Source organism: Choloepus didactylus, chromosome 4 (assembly GCF_015220235.1).
Source record: "Choloepus didactylus isolate mChoDid1 chromosome 4, mChoDid1.pri, whole genome shotgun sequence".
In the NCBI taxonomy this organism is placed as follows: domain Eukaryota; kingdom Metazoa; phylum Chordata; class Mammalia; order Pilosa; family Megalonychidae; genus Choloepus; species Choloepus didactylus.
This window is the reverse complement of record NC_051310.1, coordinates 128,878,899-128,891,195: the sequence shown is the minus strand read 5'-3', so window position 1 is coordinate 128,891,195 and position 12,297 is coordinate 128,878,899. Positions and strand designations below refer to the sequence as shown.

General features: G+C 41.7%; 1 protein-coding gene across 1 annotated transcript in view; it reads left to right on the top strand.

Annotated features, from left to right (window-relative positions):
• The window catches only part of TMOD2 (tropomodulin 2), a 79,179-nt gene that overhangs the window by 26,700 nt on the left and 40,182 nt on the right, over positions 1-12,297 (top strand). The window contains exons 3-6 of the mRNA XM_037833970.1: positions 78-234; positions 4,292-4,414; positions 7,163-7,249; positions 9,501-9,631. Of these exons, the coding sequence (XP_037689898.1) occupies positions 78-234; positions 4,292-4,414; positions 7,163-7,249; positions 9,501-9,631 (498 nt within the window). The remainder of the gene's footprint in view (positions 1-77; positions 235-4,291; positions 4,415-7,162; positions 7,250-9,500; positions 9,632-12,297) is intronic.

Below are 12,297 nucleotides of genomic sequence, written 5' to 3'. Positions count from 1 at the left end.
AAGGGGTAGGGAGAGGAAGTAACAAAGTACCAGCAGGAGACACCCTTCCCTCCCTGCCCACACTTCTGTCTTGTCAGAGTGCACTGCTGCCAGCTGGATTCCGACAGAAAGACCAGACACAGAAAGCAGCCACCGGCCCGTTTGACCGCGAGCACCTCCTCATGTACCTGGAGAAGGAGGCTTTGGAACAAAAAGACAGGGAAGACTTTGTGCCCTTCACTGGAGAAAAGAAAGGTAAGGAGGACAGGCAGCGTGTCTGGGGACAAAGGTACTCCCAATGGATTGCCATGGAGGGTCAAGTGAGGGAAGTGGCCTGGGAATGGGAACTAAACCCGTGGACTGGAATCAGTATTTAAAGAATTATCACAGAATATGTGGGCTAAGTCAACGAATATTTAGGTTGTGATGATATTCAAATTGGTTCTATGAAAAAAAATCTTGAAACCTAAAGAAAAGCTTTTGCATGTGTGAAGTAGTGTCATGCTGAAAGGAGCCTCCATAGAGGCTGGCATGTTCCCCTTAGCCCTGAGCTTTACCAACTACAGAAGTCCCTTGTGGCCTTTCTTCTCCCTGCCTAGGATGGCACTGGCACGAGACCCCCTAACCTTAGTGCTATGATTAGAAGTTATTCATTCATTCACTCATCCAGCATTTACCAAGCACCTCTTCTGCAGAGCTGTGTGCCAGGCACTGAGACCACAAGTGAAAAAGACCTTGCTCTGGCCTCAGTGAGTTTGTGATCTAGTAATGGCAACACTATGACAGAGCTGAATATGGCTCTAAAGAGCAAGGACATGTTTCTCCATCTTGGGACTGAACTTAGAACCAAGACAAGGAAAATTCTCCTCCTTTCATCCCAACCCTGAGTTCCTCTTTGGAGGAAGAATGGATAACAATAGCCTGTCAGGGTTCCTCAGCTACAGACAGTGACTTAGGCCCATAGATACTAATGGGATCATTGGTAACACAAACCAGGTCATGTTACTTCCCTGCTTAAAGTCCCAAATCCTTCCTGTTGTCCTCAGATCCCTGCAATATCTAGCCATTGCCCACCTCTCAGACATCTTCTTTTCCACTGTCACTAAGCCTCAGCCCCACTGCCCTCATTCAGTTCTCCATATCTGAGTTCTTCTCCATCTCAGGGTCTTCTTCTCAAGGACTCTTCCTTCTGACCCACAGCCCTGTTTTTCACATGGCTTGTTCTCATCCTTTAGGTCTCAACTTAAATGCAGGTCCTTGGGCTTTCGCTTACCACTGTGTCAAAATATTTTCCTTCTTTCTATCATGACACCTATTTGTTGCTTTCACAGCCCTCTGACAGTGTTCATTATTTGTTTTTGTTTTTTAACTTTGTTTTTTCATGTTTTCCACATTAAACTATAATCTAATGGTGGGACTATATCTGCCTTGTACCCCTGCCCACCACCTGGCACAGGGGAGGCACTCGGTAAATATAGGTTTGCATGAATGCCGTCTTTCAGCTGTACTGTGGCTGTGTGGCTACGAGTCAGAATGCTGCTGGCTTCTCTTATGTAATATCGTGGCTCTCCTCTGGTACATTCGATAGATCATGCATACTGAGAATGCCATTTGATTAAGAAAGTGAAGTTGAACAGTGACAAATTGAGCAAACAGCCAAGGATTAACCATAGAAATATGGAGCTGTTTCTATAGCAGCATCGTTGCTAATTGGACTAATTTAATTGAGAAAGAAAAAAATTATAATGTCAAATCTTCAACAAAGCCCAAGTTAAAATCAAGTATTAGGGCAATAAGAGTATAATAAGGGCAAAGCTGTAGTTTTTTACCCTCAGAGATCTCAGGAGTAGCTATGGTAAATTATCTCCTGATACATGTACAGATAGTTCGTGGAGGTGTTAGGAGTTCAGGAGCTGTCTGCGTAATAAGTGGGGATAGAAGAGGGGTATACAGTTGCACAGCGTAGATTAGGAGAAGCAGCACAATTTAATGAAATGAGCAGAAAGCAAGTTTGCCAAACAGCAGAGGGATCAGAGTAAGGAGTCTGCAGTGCTGTGGAAGGACCAGCGAGAGGCTCTAAGGGCAGTGGGAGGCGACTGCAAGGTCCTTAGGAGAGAGGCTGTGGCCCCTTAGTTGTGAATGCTCTTGCCATGGGCCCCAGCTTCCTGGGTCAGGTTTACCTCTTGGTGCAGGTTTATTCACTTAGAACCCGTTGTTTGGGTGAACCCCCAGGAATGGATCCACATCGACAGTAGTTTTGAATACTGATAACTGTTGGGTCACCTTGGTACCTGCTATTTAGAGTAATCTTAAATAGTACCAGAAAAGAGTAAGTTAGAAATCCTGTTTTGCCTCTAGACCCTAGATCAGCTGAGTCAGAAAGAAAATGCTTCAGGCTGCAAATATTATGAAAATTAAGTCTGGGATGAATCCTACTGTCTAAGATGTTATTGATTGATTCATTGATTTTTTTTTTTTTTTTTTTTTTTTTCATTTTCTATCTTCTGGGCCATTCTCCCACTTTGTCTCCCACTGTATTTTCCTTCTGGCTGGGATGCCACTGCTGGGGCAGGAAGTAGGATGTAAGTCAGTGGTAGAGACCTCCTTGGCCAGGATGCCCCAGGTTGACTGCAAGCAATGTCTTCTCTCCACTCCTGGGGAGCCCAGTTCTGACTGGCTCTTGGTTACTTATCCAACCATTTGAAGACAGGGGAAATCATCAGGAAATAAGTAGTCCCTGTAACCAAGGAAGTCTCCTGGAGTGTTTTCATAAGGGATAGTTCTTGACATTGAGTTTGACCCTTTCCTTTCCCATGACCAGGCTAATCGAGGAGACATGAAAAGAGATTGGGTGCCAATTGCTTGAGGCTGGAGCCAACCATCTGTTCTATCCAAGGTGACAAAGAGAAGGCAGTAGGGAGGTATCTTTAGGGAACTACAAAAATCAAAAATGGAAGAAACCAATTTTAAAGAGCATGCCTAAGAAGTAAGAGCAGCTCCATAAGGAAGAGAAAAGCAAAAAGTGAAAAGCAGGGAGGAATTGGAATAGAAGTAATAGGTCTGGAGTGTCCTGGGTTTACCTTTACCAGCTGTCACACAGGTGGTGTGTGAGTGTGGTGGCCTGGCTGGAACTTAGGAGCAGGTGACATGCCATCCTTCCCAGCAAGGGATTCATCAGAAAAGAAGTTTGGGTTGGGGAGATAGGGCATAGATACCAGCATTTTCAGAAGTGAGTAGGGGGCAAAATAAATGGAATCTGACTGACAGGATGAAGTGAGAGACATCGACAGAGAATGCATATGTGGGGGACACGGAAGGCCTTGCTGCTCACAGACTTCTACAATCTATAAATTGGACCACACCGGTCGGTCTTTCCTTTCAAATCAGAATCACTTTGGTGTGCTCTAGAGAGGTGGCTGTGTTCCTAGGTTACCATACTAATCTCAGTGACCCTGGATATAGCATCCTAGTGGCCTACAGCCTCAATTTAAGGTGGAAAACACCGGGGGTTCCCTAGTGTGTCCCTCAGGGTGAACTCATCCCTAATATTTTCAGGGTCCAGTGGAAGAACACAAATAAAGGACCACAAGCCATTTTTTTCTAAATATTTAAAACCTAATGAACTGTTAAGCTATGTTCTATCCTCCTACAAATATACCTTCAGAGCAACCTTGAAGACCCAGTTGGAATTTAGTGTTCTAGCAGAAATATGAGTCCATCCCTCACTTCTGGGGCCTCATGCATGTATTTGGACACCCAGCTCATCCATACTCCCCCACAAACAGCCTTCCCTCGGCCTGCAGGTGCAAACCCAGCAGTGTGATCTGCCTTCAGGAGGATGGAAGTGGGGAAGGGGGTCATGCAGGCCTGGAAGCAGACTCAGGGCTGTGTGGGAGGGAATGCCTGGGCCCAAGTGCCTGGAGTGTGGTCTGGAAAGCAGCATGTACTCTGGATGGGATTGTCCCTTAGGCCCCATGACTCTTCCCTCGGCAGGGAGGGGTGCAGCCAGAGGACCAGAATGGGGCTTCTAGAGTGAGGTGCCCAGATAGGAGACCCTCTTGCCTAGGTCCAAGGACAGTCCTGCTGATGGTAGGGAGGGAGAAATCACCCTTTCCCTCTCTGCTCTAGGACTGTAATCTCCACAGATCTCTGTGTTACAGAGAATGCGGGATGCATCGTCCAGCCACTAAGGAATTCCCGCTGACTAGGCAATTGCTTAATGCTATGGCTCTTAATAGCCAAAGCCACATTTTCTGGTCCATCAACTTACCAATAAAGCACACAATTTTTTTTTTTTATTTCTGATTTAAAGGGAGAGTCTTTATCCCCAAAGAAAAGCCCGTAGAAACTCATAAAGAAGAAAAAGTGACCCTCGACCCAGAACTGGAAGAAGCTTTGGCCAGCGCCTCTGACACTGAACTCTACGACCTTGCAGGTTAGTCCTCAGCTCCATTAGGTGACCTCCAGGCATGCACTATTCCTGTCTCAGCAGCCTCTGAGCTTCTCCATAACTAATGATTATTACTGTGATACCAGGTTGACTTCAGCCATATGTAGCTGGAAGACTTGTGGCAGGTGACCTAAGCCATCTGTGCAAACCTTAATTTTCCTCAGCCCTAATATGGGGAAATAATACCCATCATATAAAACTCAAGAATTATGGTGAGAAATCAAAGACAATAAATATGGAGTGTTGAGAACTTAATAAAACAACAGCTTACTCTTTCTGAGGAACTTTTCATTTGGCATCTTATTACAATTTGTCATCACCAAATTCCCGTGAAGTTCTTGCTCTTCCCCACAGTTATCATTTCATTTTGAAGCACAATAAGAGATCCATTAGTTTAACCGGGGTGCAAAAGTAATTCACTGTCAGGTTCACCCAGTACGGTAAATCCATACTCAACCCTATCTGCTAGTTTTTTTCTAGTTTTCTTAACAACAGCAACAAAATAATAACGATAATCATCATTTGAATTGATTATACATGGAAATAGGAAAAGCTCAAGAAGTACAAAAGAATATGTAATGAAAAGTAAGTCTTCTCACCCTAATTATTTAGGCCCTCTCCCATTTCTTGCAGATCCTTCAAGAAAGATTCTATGCACATACCAACATATTTCTGTGTTAATATCTTTTTTCCAACCCCAATGGGATGTTTGCTTTGACTTACCACAGGATTGTCAGGTCACCATAAGGATAGAAATGCTTTTAAAAACATTCTACAGCTTTCTTAAGAGTTCTCCCCTTTTAATTCCATTTGAAGAAACACATAATGGTAAAAAAAAAAAAAAAAAAAAAAAAAATCTTCCTCCTTTATACTAATAGCACACCACTGTCTCAGCTACATTTTAAGCCCTTCTGTTATGATATTGCCAGTTGCTATTCGGTTCACATATTTGTACCTATGGTTACTGCTCCCACCAAGGGTCTCCTCATGAGCTACTGGAGTGGCCCACAGGGAGGATGCAGGGCTGGGCTTGAATTCCCAGGAAATGCTTATAGGAGAGAAAGGGAGTAACACCAATCATTAAGAAGATACTGAATCTAGAAATTCATACAGTGAAACCAGGGGTGAAATCGCAATAGAAAACTGTCCTTGTTCATCCTGACTCCACCTCCCTCCCTCATCAGGTGGTCTGTTGGAGCTCAGCAGGTGGCTATCAGCTGCTTCTCCAGGGTGCATCTTTCGGGCAGATTGAGAGCAGCCTATGAGTGGATGGGCTGATAGCCACTGAGGTTTAGATAGGAAAGAGTATCAATGTCCTGCCCGTGTTATTGTGGCAGAAAGAGAGAATTTACCCAGGGAGTGGTGGTTGACCTCCAGTACAGGCCTTCCAGACTGGCCATGTCTTGGTGTGTTCGCCACCATCCAGAGCCTGGTCCTCAGCTTTGGTGGTCTAGAGATTTGATCTTGTCAGTGTACAGGAGCAGTCAGATGGAGGGGAGAGAGGCAGTGGGGGTTGATTCCCCTAGCCAGGTCTGTAGGAAACAGGTAAAACAAAAATTAAAACTTGGCAGTGGGAACCAGCATATGATTAGAGGGTTGCTTGGTGACTATGGGGCTAGAGCAAGAGGAGATTGTCTCAATGGCCTGGGTTTATCAAATAGGGCACCATCTCCCTAGACAATGCCAGAAACTTGCCTGACCTGTAGGAAGTCATTTAATCCTTGTAATAGGTAAAGTTTTTACAGAGAGTAAACTGAGGTTCAGAGGCATTTATTAACTTCCCAAGTCAAACTGTATGTGGCCGAGTCAGGATTCAAACCCAGGCAGAGTGTCCCCCTTTTAACTCCTACACGTGTGGGCCCTAAGTGTTTGCCCTGTCTCCCCTTGCTGGCTGCCTCCCTCCTTCCAGTCCATAGAGCTGATGAGGCCCTCAGAGTTGTTCCTCTGCCAGCTGTTAACAGGTAATCATCTAGTGTGGGCTCCCTCTCCAGGGGCCTGTCTCACCTGTAATTTCTTGGCAAAGGGGAATCTGTGGGAAGTGCCCTTGCAGCCTGCCCAGCATTGCATCGCCACCAGTATTGTTTCCTGCATACTATGCTGCCTCCTGGTGCAACTTCCATGTAATACAGGAGGCTAAAATCTCGGTTTGCCTATCTGACCTTACATTTCTGGTGTCTCTTATTTTATTTCCCACCCTGGGATGCACTAGATGAGGAAAGGATGATTTCTGTTGGTCTGTATTGCTAGGAGAGATGGGGAGGCCTACACTGAGAGAGGCCCATGATCTTTCTGCTATGTGCCTCTAGAAAATACATGCAATAATCTAATCAATGTTAGCTCTGAAAAAGTCCTTAGACTCAGTCCCAACCTCTCATTTTACAGATAGGAAAACTGAGGGATTGAGTCTACTTAACGAGGGGGTCTAAGCAGGTTTTCAGTAATTTGGGGAACATAATAAAATGACCATTTCTCCTCAGATCCTAAATGATTTCACATATATAGACAGATGTAAAAAAGATAGGTGAAGATTGCTGGAGATCTTGGAAGGAGGGTTTTTAAAAATAAGTTTATATGACACTACATGTGTACCATATACTTTGCAAGAAAAAGGGAGATCTGGAGTGTTATTTTTATGATATGAAGAATTGTTCTTCAAGGGCAAATTAAGAATGTGGAAATCCTCATGGGCTTTCCTAAACTTAATGTTCATTCACTGATTGCTTTTGTTTTTAGCTGTTCTTGGAGTACACAATTTGCTCAACAATCCAAAATTTAATGAAGAAACGACCAGCACTACCAGTGGCAAAGGGCCTGTAAGAAGTAAGTTTGTGTGGATTCTGTGGTTTTGTGAGACTTCCGAGCCTTCAGGTGTTGGTGGTAGGAGAATGCCTCTTGACTGGGTCTCCTGGTGAATCCAGATCTTTTCCCAGCAGCTTGAAAGTAGATTTTGTCAGTTCACCAAGGGTCATTGGGCTGAGTGTTTAAGCCAGAATAGAGTAGCTGAGAGTGGGAGCTCTGTCTGACAGAATAACTAGTACCAATTATTTACCCAGAGCATACTCTCTTGGTAGGTCCATTCACTCAGATAAAATTGCTGTTAAAAAGCTTACATAATATAATCCACATAGATTTCAAACAGATAGTTACATGTTCCTGAGGATGTTTTTATCAATTATGGTAGCATGAAGAAGTTTCCTTTTCTAGACTAGTGACTTTTTGTCTCAATAATGGATCTTTGCCATGCCTGCAGGGAGCATGAAAGACGTACTGGCACAGATTTACTGGTGTTGAAAGTTTTAGACTGCTATCTTCTATGTCAACATTTCCTGGGGAAGTGTACAGTTAATTAGACTCTTATTCAGTTATTCATCAGTTGTCTATTAAATGCTTGGCTTGTGTCAGGAATGTTCCAGCCTTAAGTGCAAAGATAAAAGATGGTCCCTGCTAAAAATGAACTTATCTATTGGTGGTAGGGACAGACACATTATCAGATAATCTTGATACAGTGTGATCCAGGTGCTATGAGAACAGACAGAAGATGACAGTTTTTCTTAGATTAATTATACTTTATTCTTTTTGGAGACTTGGAAGATGCTTTCTAGTCTCAGCAGCATATTTATGAACCATCATTTTTAGTGGGTAATTTAACCCAGATAATGAGCAATATTCCTTTTATATATTTTTTTCCCTTTTTGATTTCGTATGCATTTGTACACTCATGGTAGTGATAGAAAAGTCATAATCCCTATTTCTGCCCAGTCCTGGTTATTATCAATTTTGTAGTTTTTGCTCTTTTGACAGATGAAAAATATTCATCCCTTTTAGCTTCAATATCAGAGGGTAGCATGCTGACTGTTAACATGTTTTCTATTAACAGTCTGATGAGTAACCTTCTTAACTTTTATACATACACATACATACACATATTATTAAATTTTTTTCAAAGCATGGCTCTTTTGTTAGTATACTGTAGATTTTCCTCATTCTCTTAATGAATATGTAGTATTTTATGTGATTATACTATAATTTATTTACCCATTTTTCACATTGATGGACATTTTGCTTATCTTTTTTTACTGTCACAAGCAGTATGTCAATTAACATTACTGAATATCTATATTTATGTATTAATACTATTTTTCCTTTAGTTAGACTTCTAGATTTAGATTTCCTGGGTCATAACATGTGCACATTTTGAATTTTGATGGATAATGCCAAATTACTCCCCCAAAGAGTTTGCACCAATTTACATTCTCACCAACAATAAATAAGGTAGCTTTTTTCCCCATGTTTGCCAACACCAAACATAGTATCTTTTTGTATTTTTTTTGCTAATTGCACGAGGAGGGGCAGTATCTCATTGTTTTATTTCAGAGTCTAACCACTTTTTTTATTTATTGATGAAAGGGACAGAGATTTTTCTGATTCTATTATTTATTCATTTTTTAATTGAAATGTCTCTTAATGTTTTGTAAACAATCTTTGTAATCTTGGGATATTAACCCTTTGTATGTTATGTATGTTGCAAACATTTTCTGTTAACTGCTTTTGAGAATTCCTCTGTTCTTCTTTTCCATCCTTTCTCCTCCCATACCTCCCTTAAAATTAAAGCTCCAAAATGAAGATCAGAGGACAGTGGGGTATATCAAAGAGGCCAGAGGGGTATTGAAATTTGGGAAATTAAAAGATTCATTATAGTTTATTTTTTATACCTCAAATCTTTTGCCTGTCTGGATGTTATAGTCAGAAACAGGCCCGAATGGAGCAGGAATAACTGCCAGTAGATGTTCTTTTTGGAGTTGGAGTTTTCTGTAGATCCTCTAGATTCTTGGCCCCAGGCGGTGTCAGCCACTAAGACTTCTCACTGCAGCTCAGAAAAATCAACCTTCCAAATCGTAACTTAGGTACACTACTCCCCTGCTTACTTAGTAGAGAATAAAGCTTACTATCATTCACATTAGAATATTGTTGTCATCAAAGATTATGAAAGAAATGTCATTTTGGGGAAGTTGTCTCTGATTTTGATAGGAGAGCCCTTACCTTTTCTTTTTAAAATAAAAACTTGTTTTAGATGTGGTCAAAGGGGAAAAGGTCAAACCAGTATTTGAGGAACCACCTAATCCCACAAATGTGGAAGTAAGTCTGCAACAGATGAAAGCCAACGATCCCAGCCTGCAAGAAGTCAACCTCAACAACATCAAGGTATTATTTCATCATGATTGTGATTGTTGTCAGTCTCTTGATTTATCATGAGGTCAAAAACTTAATGAAAATGACTGATTACTGGCTTTTTTTTGAATCCATGCCTGCTTGTGATCTTCTGTAGTCACTGCTTTTGAGGCAGAATATCCTGGTCAAAAGAAGAAGTGGGTAAAAAGTGTGATTTCTAGAATTCTTTGGAAAGAATCACAGTATTGTTGTTAAACATAGTGTATTAGTTATTTATTGCTGAGTACCAAATTACTCCAAAACTTAGTCTCTTAGAATAACAAACATTTATTATCCCACCCAGTTTCTGAGGTTCCAGAATCTGGGAGCAGCTTAACTGGGTAGTTCTGGCCCGAGCTCTCCGATGAGTCTGCAGCCAAGTTACTGGCCAAGGCTGCAGTCATCCAAAGGCTTGTCTGGGGCAGGAGGAACCACCTCCAAGGTGGTGCTCTCACATGGCTCTTTGCAAGAGGCCTCAGTTCCTCACCACGTAGGCCTCTCCAGAGGGCTGCCTCAGTGTCCTCACATCATGGTAGAGAGTTAGTGATCCAAGAAGGGAGAGCGAGTGGGAAGCCACAATGCCTTTTACAACCTAGTCACACACCATCCTGCCCACTCGTTAGAAATCTACACCACTCTCAAAGGGAGGCAGTTAGGCTCCACGTCTTGAAGGGTAGAATATCAAAGAGCTTGTGAGCATTGAAACCACCAATCATAGCAAGGACTTGATATGCCTCTCTGTAGATGGTTTTCTTGAGTTATACCCTTCTTGACATGAGCAATCACCATGACATGGCAGTAAAGGGGTAAAGTAAGTCTTGAAGAAATGGAAACTCACTCTGAGCTAGTGACTCAAGCCACAAAGCAACTGTTGCCTGTCAGTCTAGGAGGCCTGGGGTTGTCATCCTAGGCCTGGACATATCTGGGGCTTCTGCCCTGGGTCCTAGAGCCAGGGTCTACGTTGAAAATCAGCTCTATGAGAAAATTCCCAAAGAAGCCAAACCGGTTCCTGGGCTGAGCCCAAAGTTTGTATCCTAGCCAGGACAGTCCAAGAGAACCAAGGTAACCAGAAACGTTAAAGCTCAGGGGGGGAAGTATAGTGTTCCCTCTTATTGGAGGAGTGGAGGAAACTTTGGAGGGGAAATGAAATTTTTGGCAACACTTATCTTTAGTGTGCTTGGCTGGTTTAGGGCATTGTTTCTTAAGTAGAGATGTAAAACATTGAGTTAACCATTATATGGTGTCTCAGGTTAAATAAATTTACTTATGTACATTATTGATTCCTTCTGATAATCTTTAGTGGTAGACAGGACAAATATTATTACTGCCCCATCTCGTATATAAAGAATCTGGGGCACAGGGAAGGTAAGAAATTTGCTTCAGATGATAAAGTTAGTACATGATAGAGCTGGGACTCAAGCCTATGTACGAAGTCCTCTCCTTTTTCTATTATATTCTAGAATGATCATGCTATACAAATTAAATTTAAGTGTTGCCTCTTCATAGGATAATTACAGCTTGAAAAATTGAATATTCTTCTTGATAGTCTCCTTGATAGTTTCGATTTTTGGAATAAAAAGCTGTTGAACTGTAGGGAATCTTCATTCCTTAGTTTTTACCCAGGTTTTAAGAAGCACTCTAAGACTAGAAAAAAACTTCAACATTACGAAATAATGAAAATAATTGTATTTTCTGAACTTAGTATTATACAGAGTTAAACAGAGATAGGAAAGACATTTTCAGAAAAGGAGCTGAGGAGGAAAAATCTCTGCAGATTTACTAGCTATAATTCTTGTTAATCTGTCATTTTGTCCAACCAGCATCATCCTTTGGACTTTTATGATCAAGAAGTTTTTTGGTGCTTTGATACTTTATTCTACCAGACATTTCCAGGTGGAGACAAGCTTCTCCACCACTTTATATATTGGTTTAGTTCTTGATTTACTGTTTCCACAAAGCTGATTTATGTTCGCATGCTGGAAAAAATTGGAGGATTCTGAAGCATGTGAGAAACAAGAGGCCTCAGAGGCTGTGCCCTCCCCAGGCCAGAGTGATCCCAGCCTGCACTCCTGGGCAAACCCCTGAAGAGGTCATAGTCGGTGCCATTTAAAAGTCCCTTTTCAGAGCCAAGTCAGTGATCCTACCCGGTGGCTACACAAGTGCCCTGTCAGTAGAGTTACTCCTTACCCTTTTTCATTTGCTTCACTGCAAGGAGTGAGAGCCTTTCCACAGCAATTAGCACCAAGCTTTGTGCATAGTAGGCACTCAGTAAATTATTTCTCTCATTACTCCTCTTGAATTTTGCTCCCAAGTGATTTACAGCAGTTCAAATTGAAGGACAGAATCCTTGTCTTTAGTCTTAATAAAGGCTTTTATTTTCTTTCCTTTATACTCATAAGTGAAAAGACGTAAATTCTCAAAAATGCGTCTTTTTTTTTTAATGTATAGGAGCATTTAGAAAGGGCATCTACCACAGGTTAATAATTACTAGGAAAATGACTTTCATATAGGGGCTTTTGTGCTTGACTGCCAATTCCCTATACTTTTTAAATCCTCAACCTTTATTTCTTGATGAGCTTCTTTGTATGCATGGTTTTGTTTTTTAAAAAACTCTTTAAGGAGTTTACAATTTCACCCTTTTAAATTAACTGTAGAGTTTA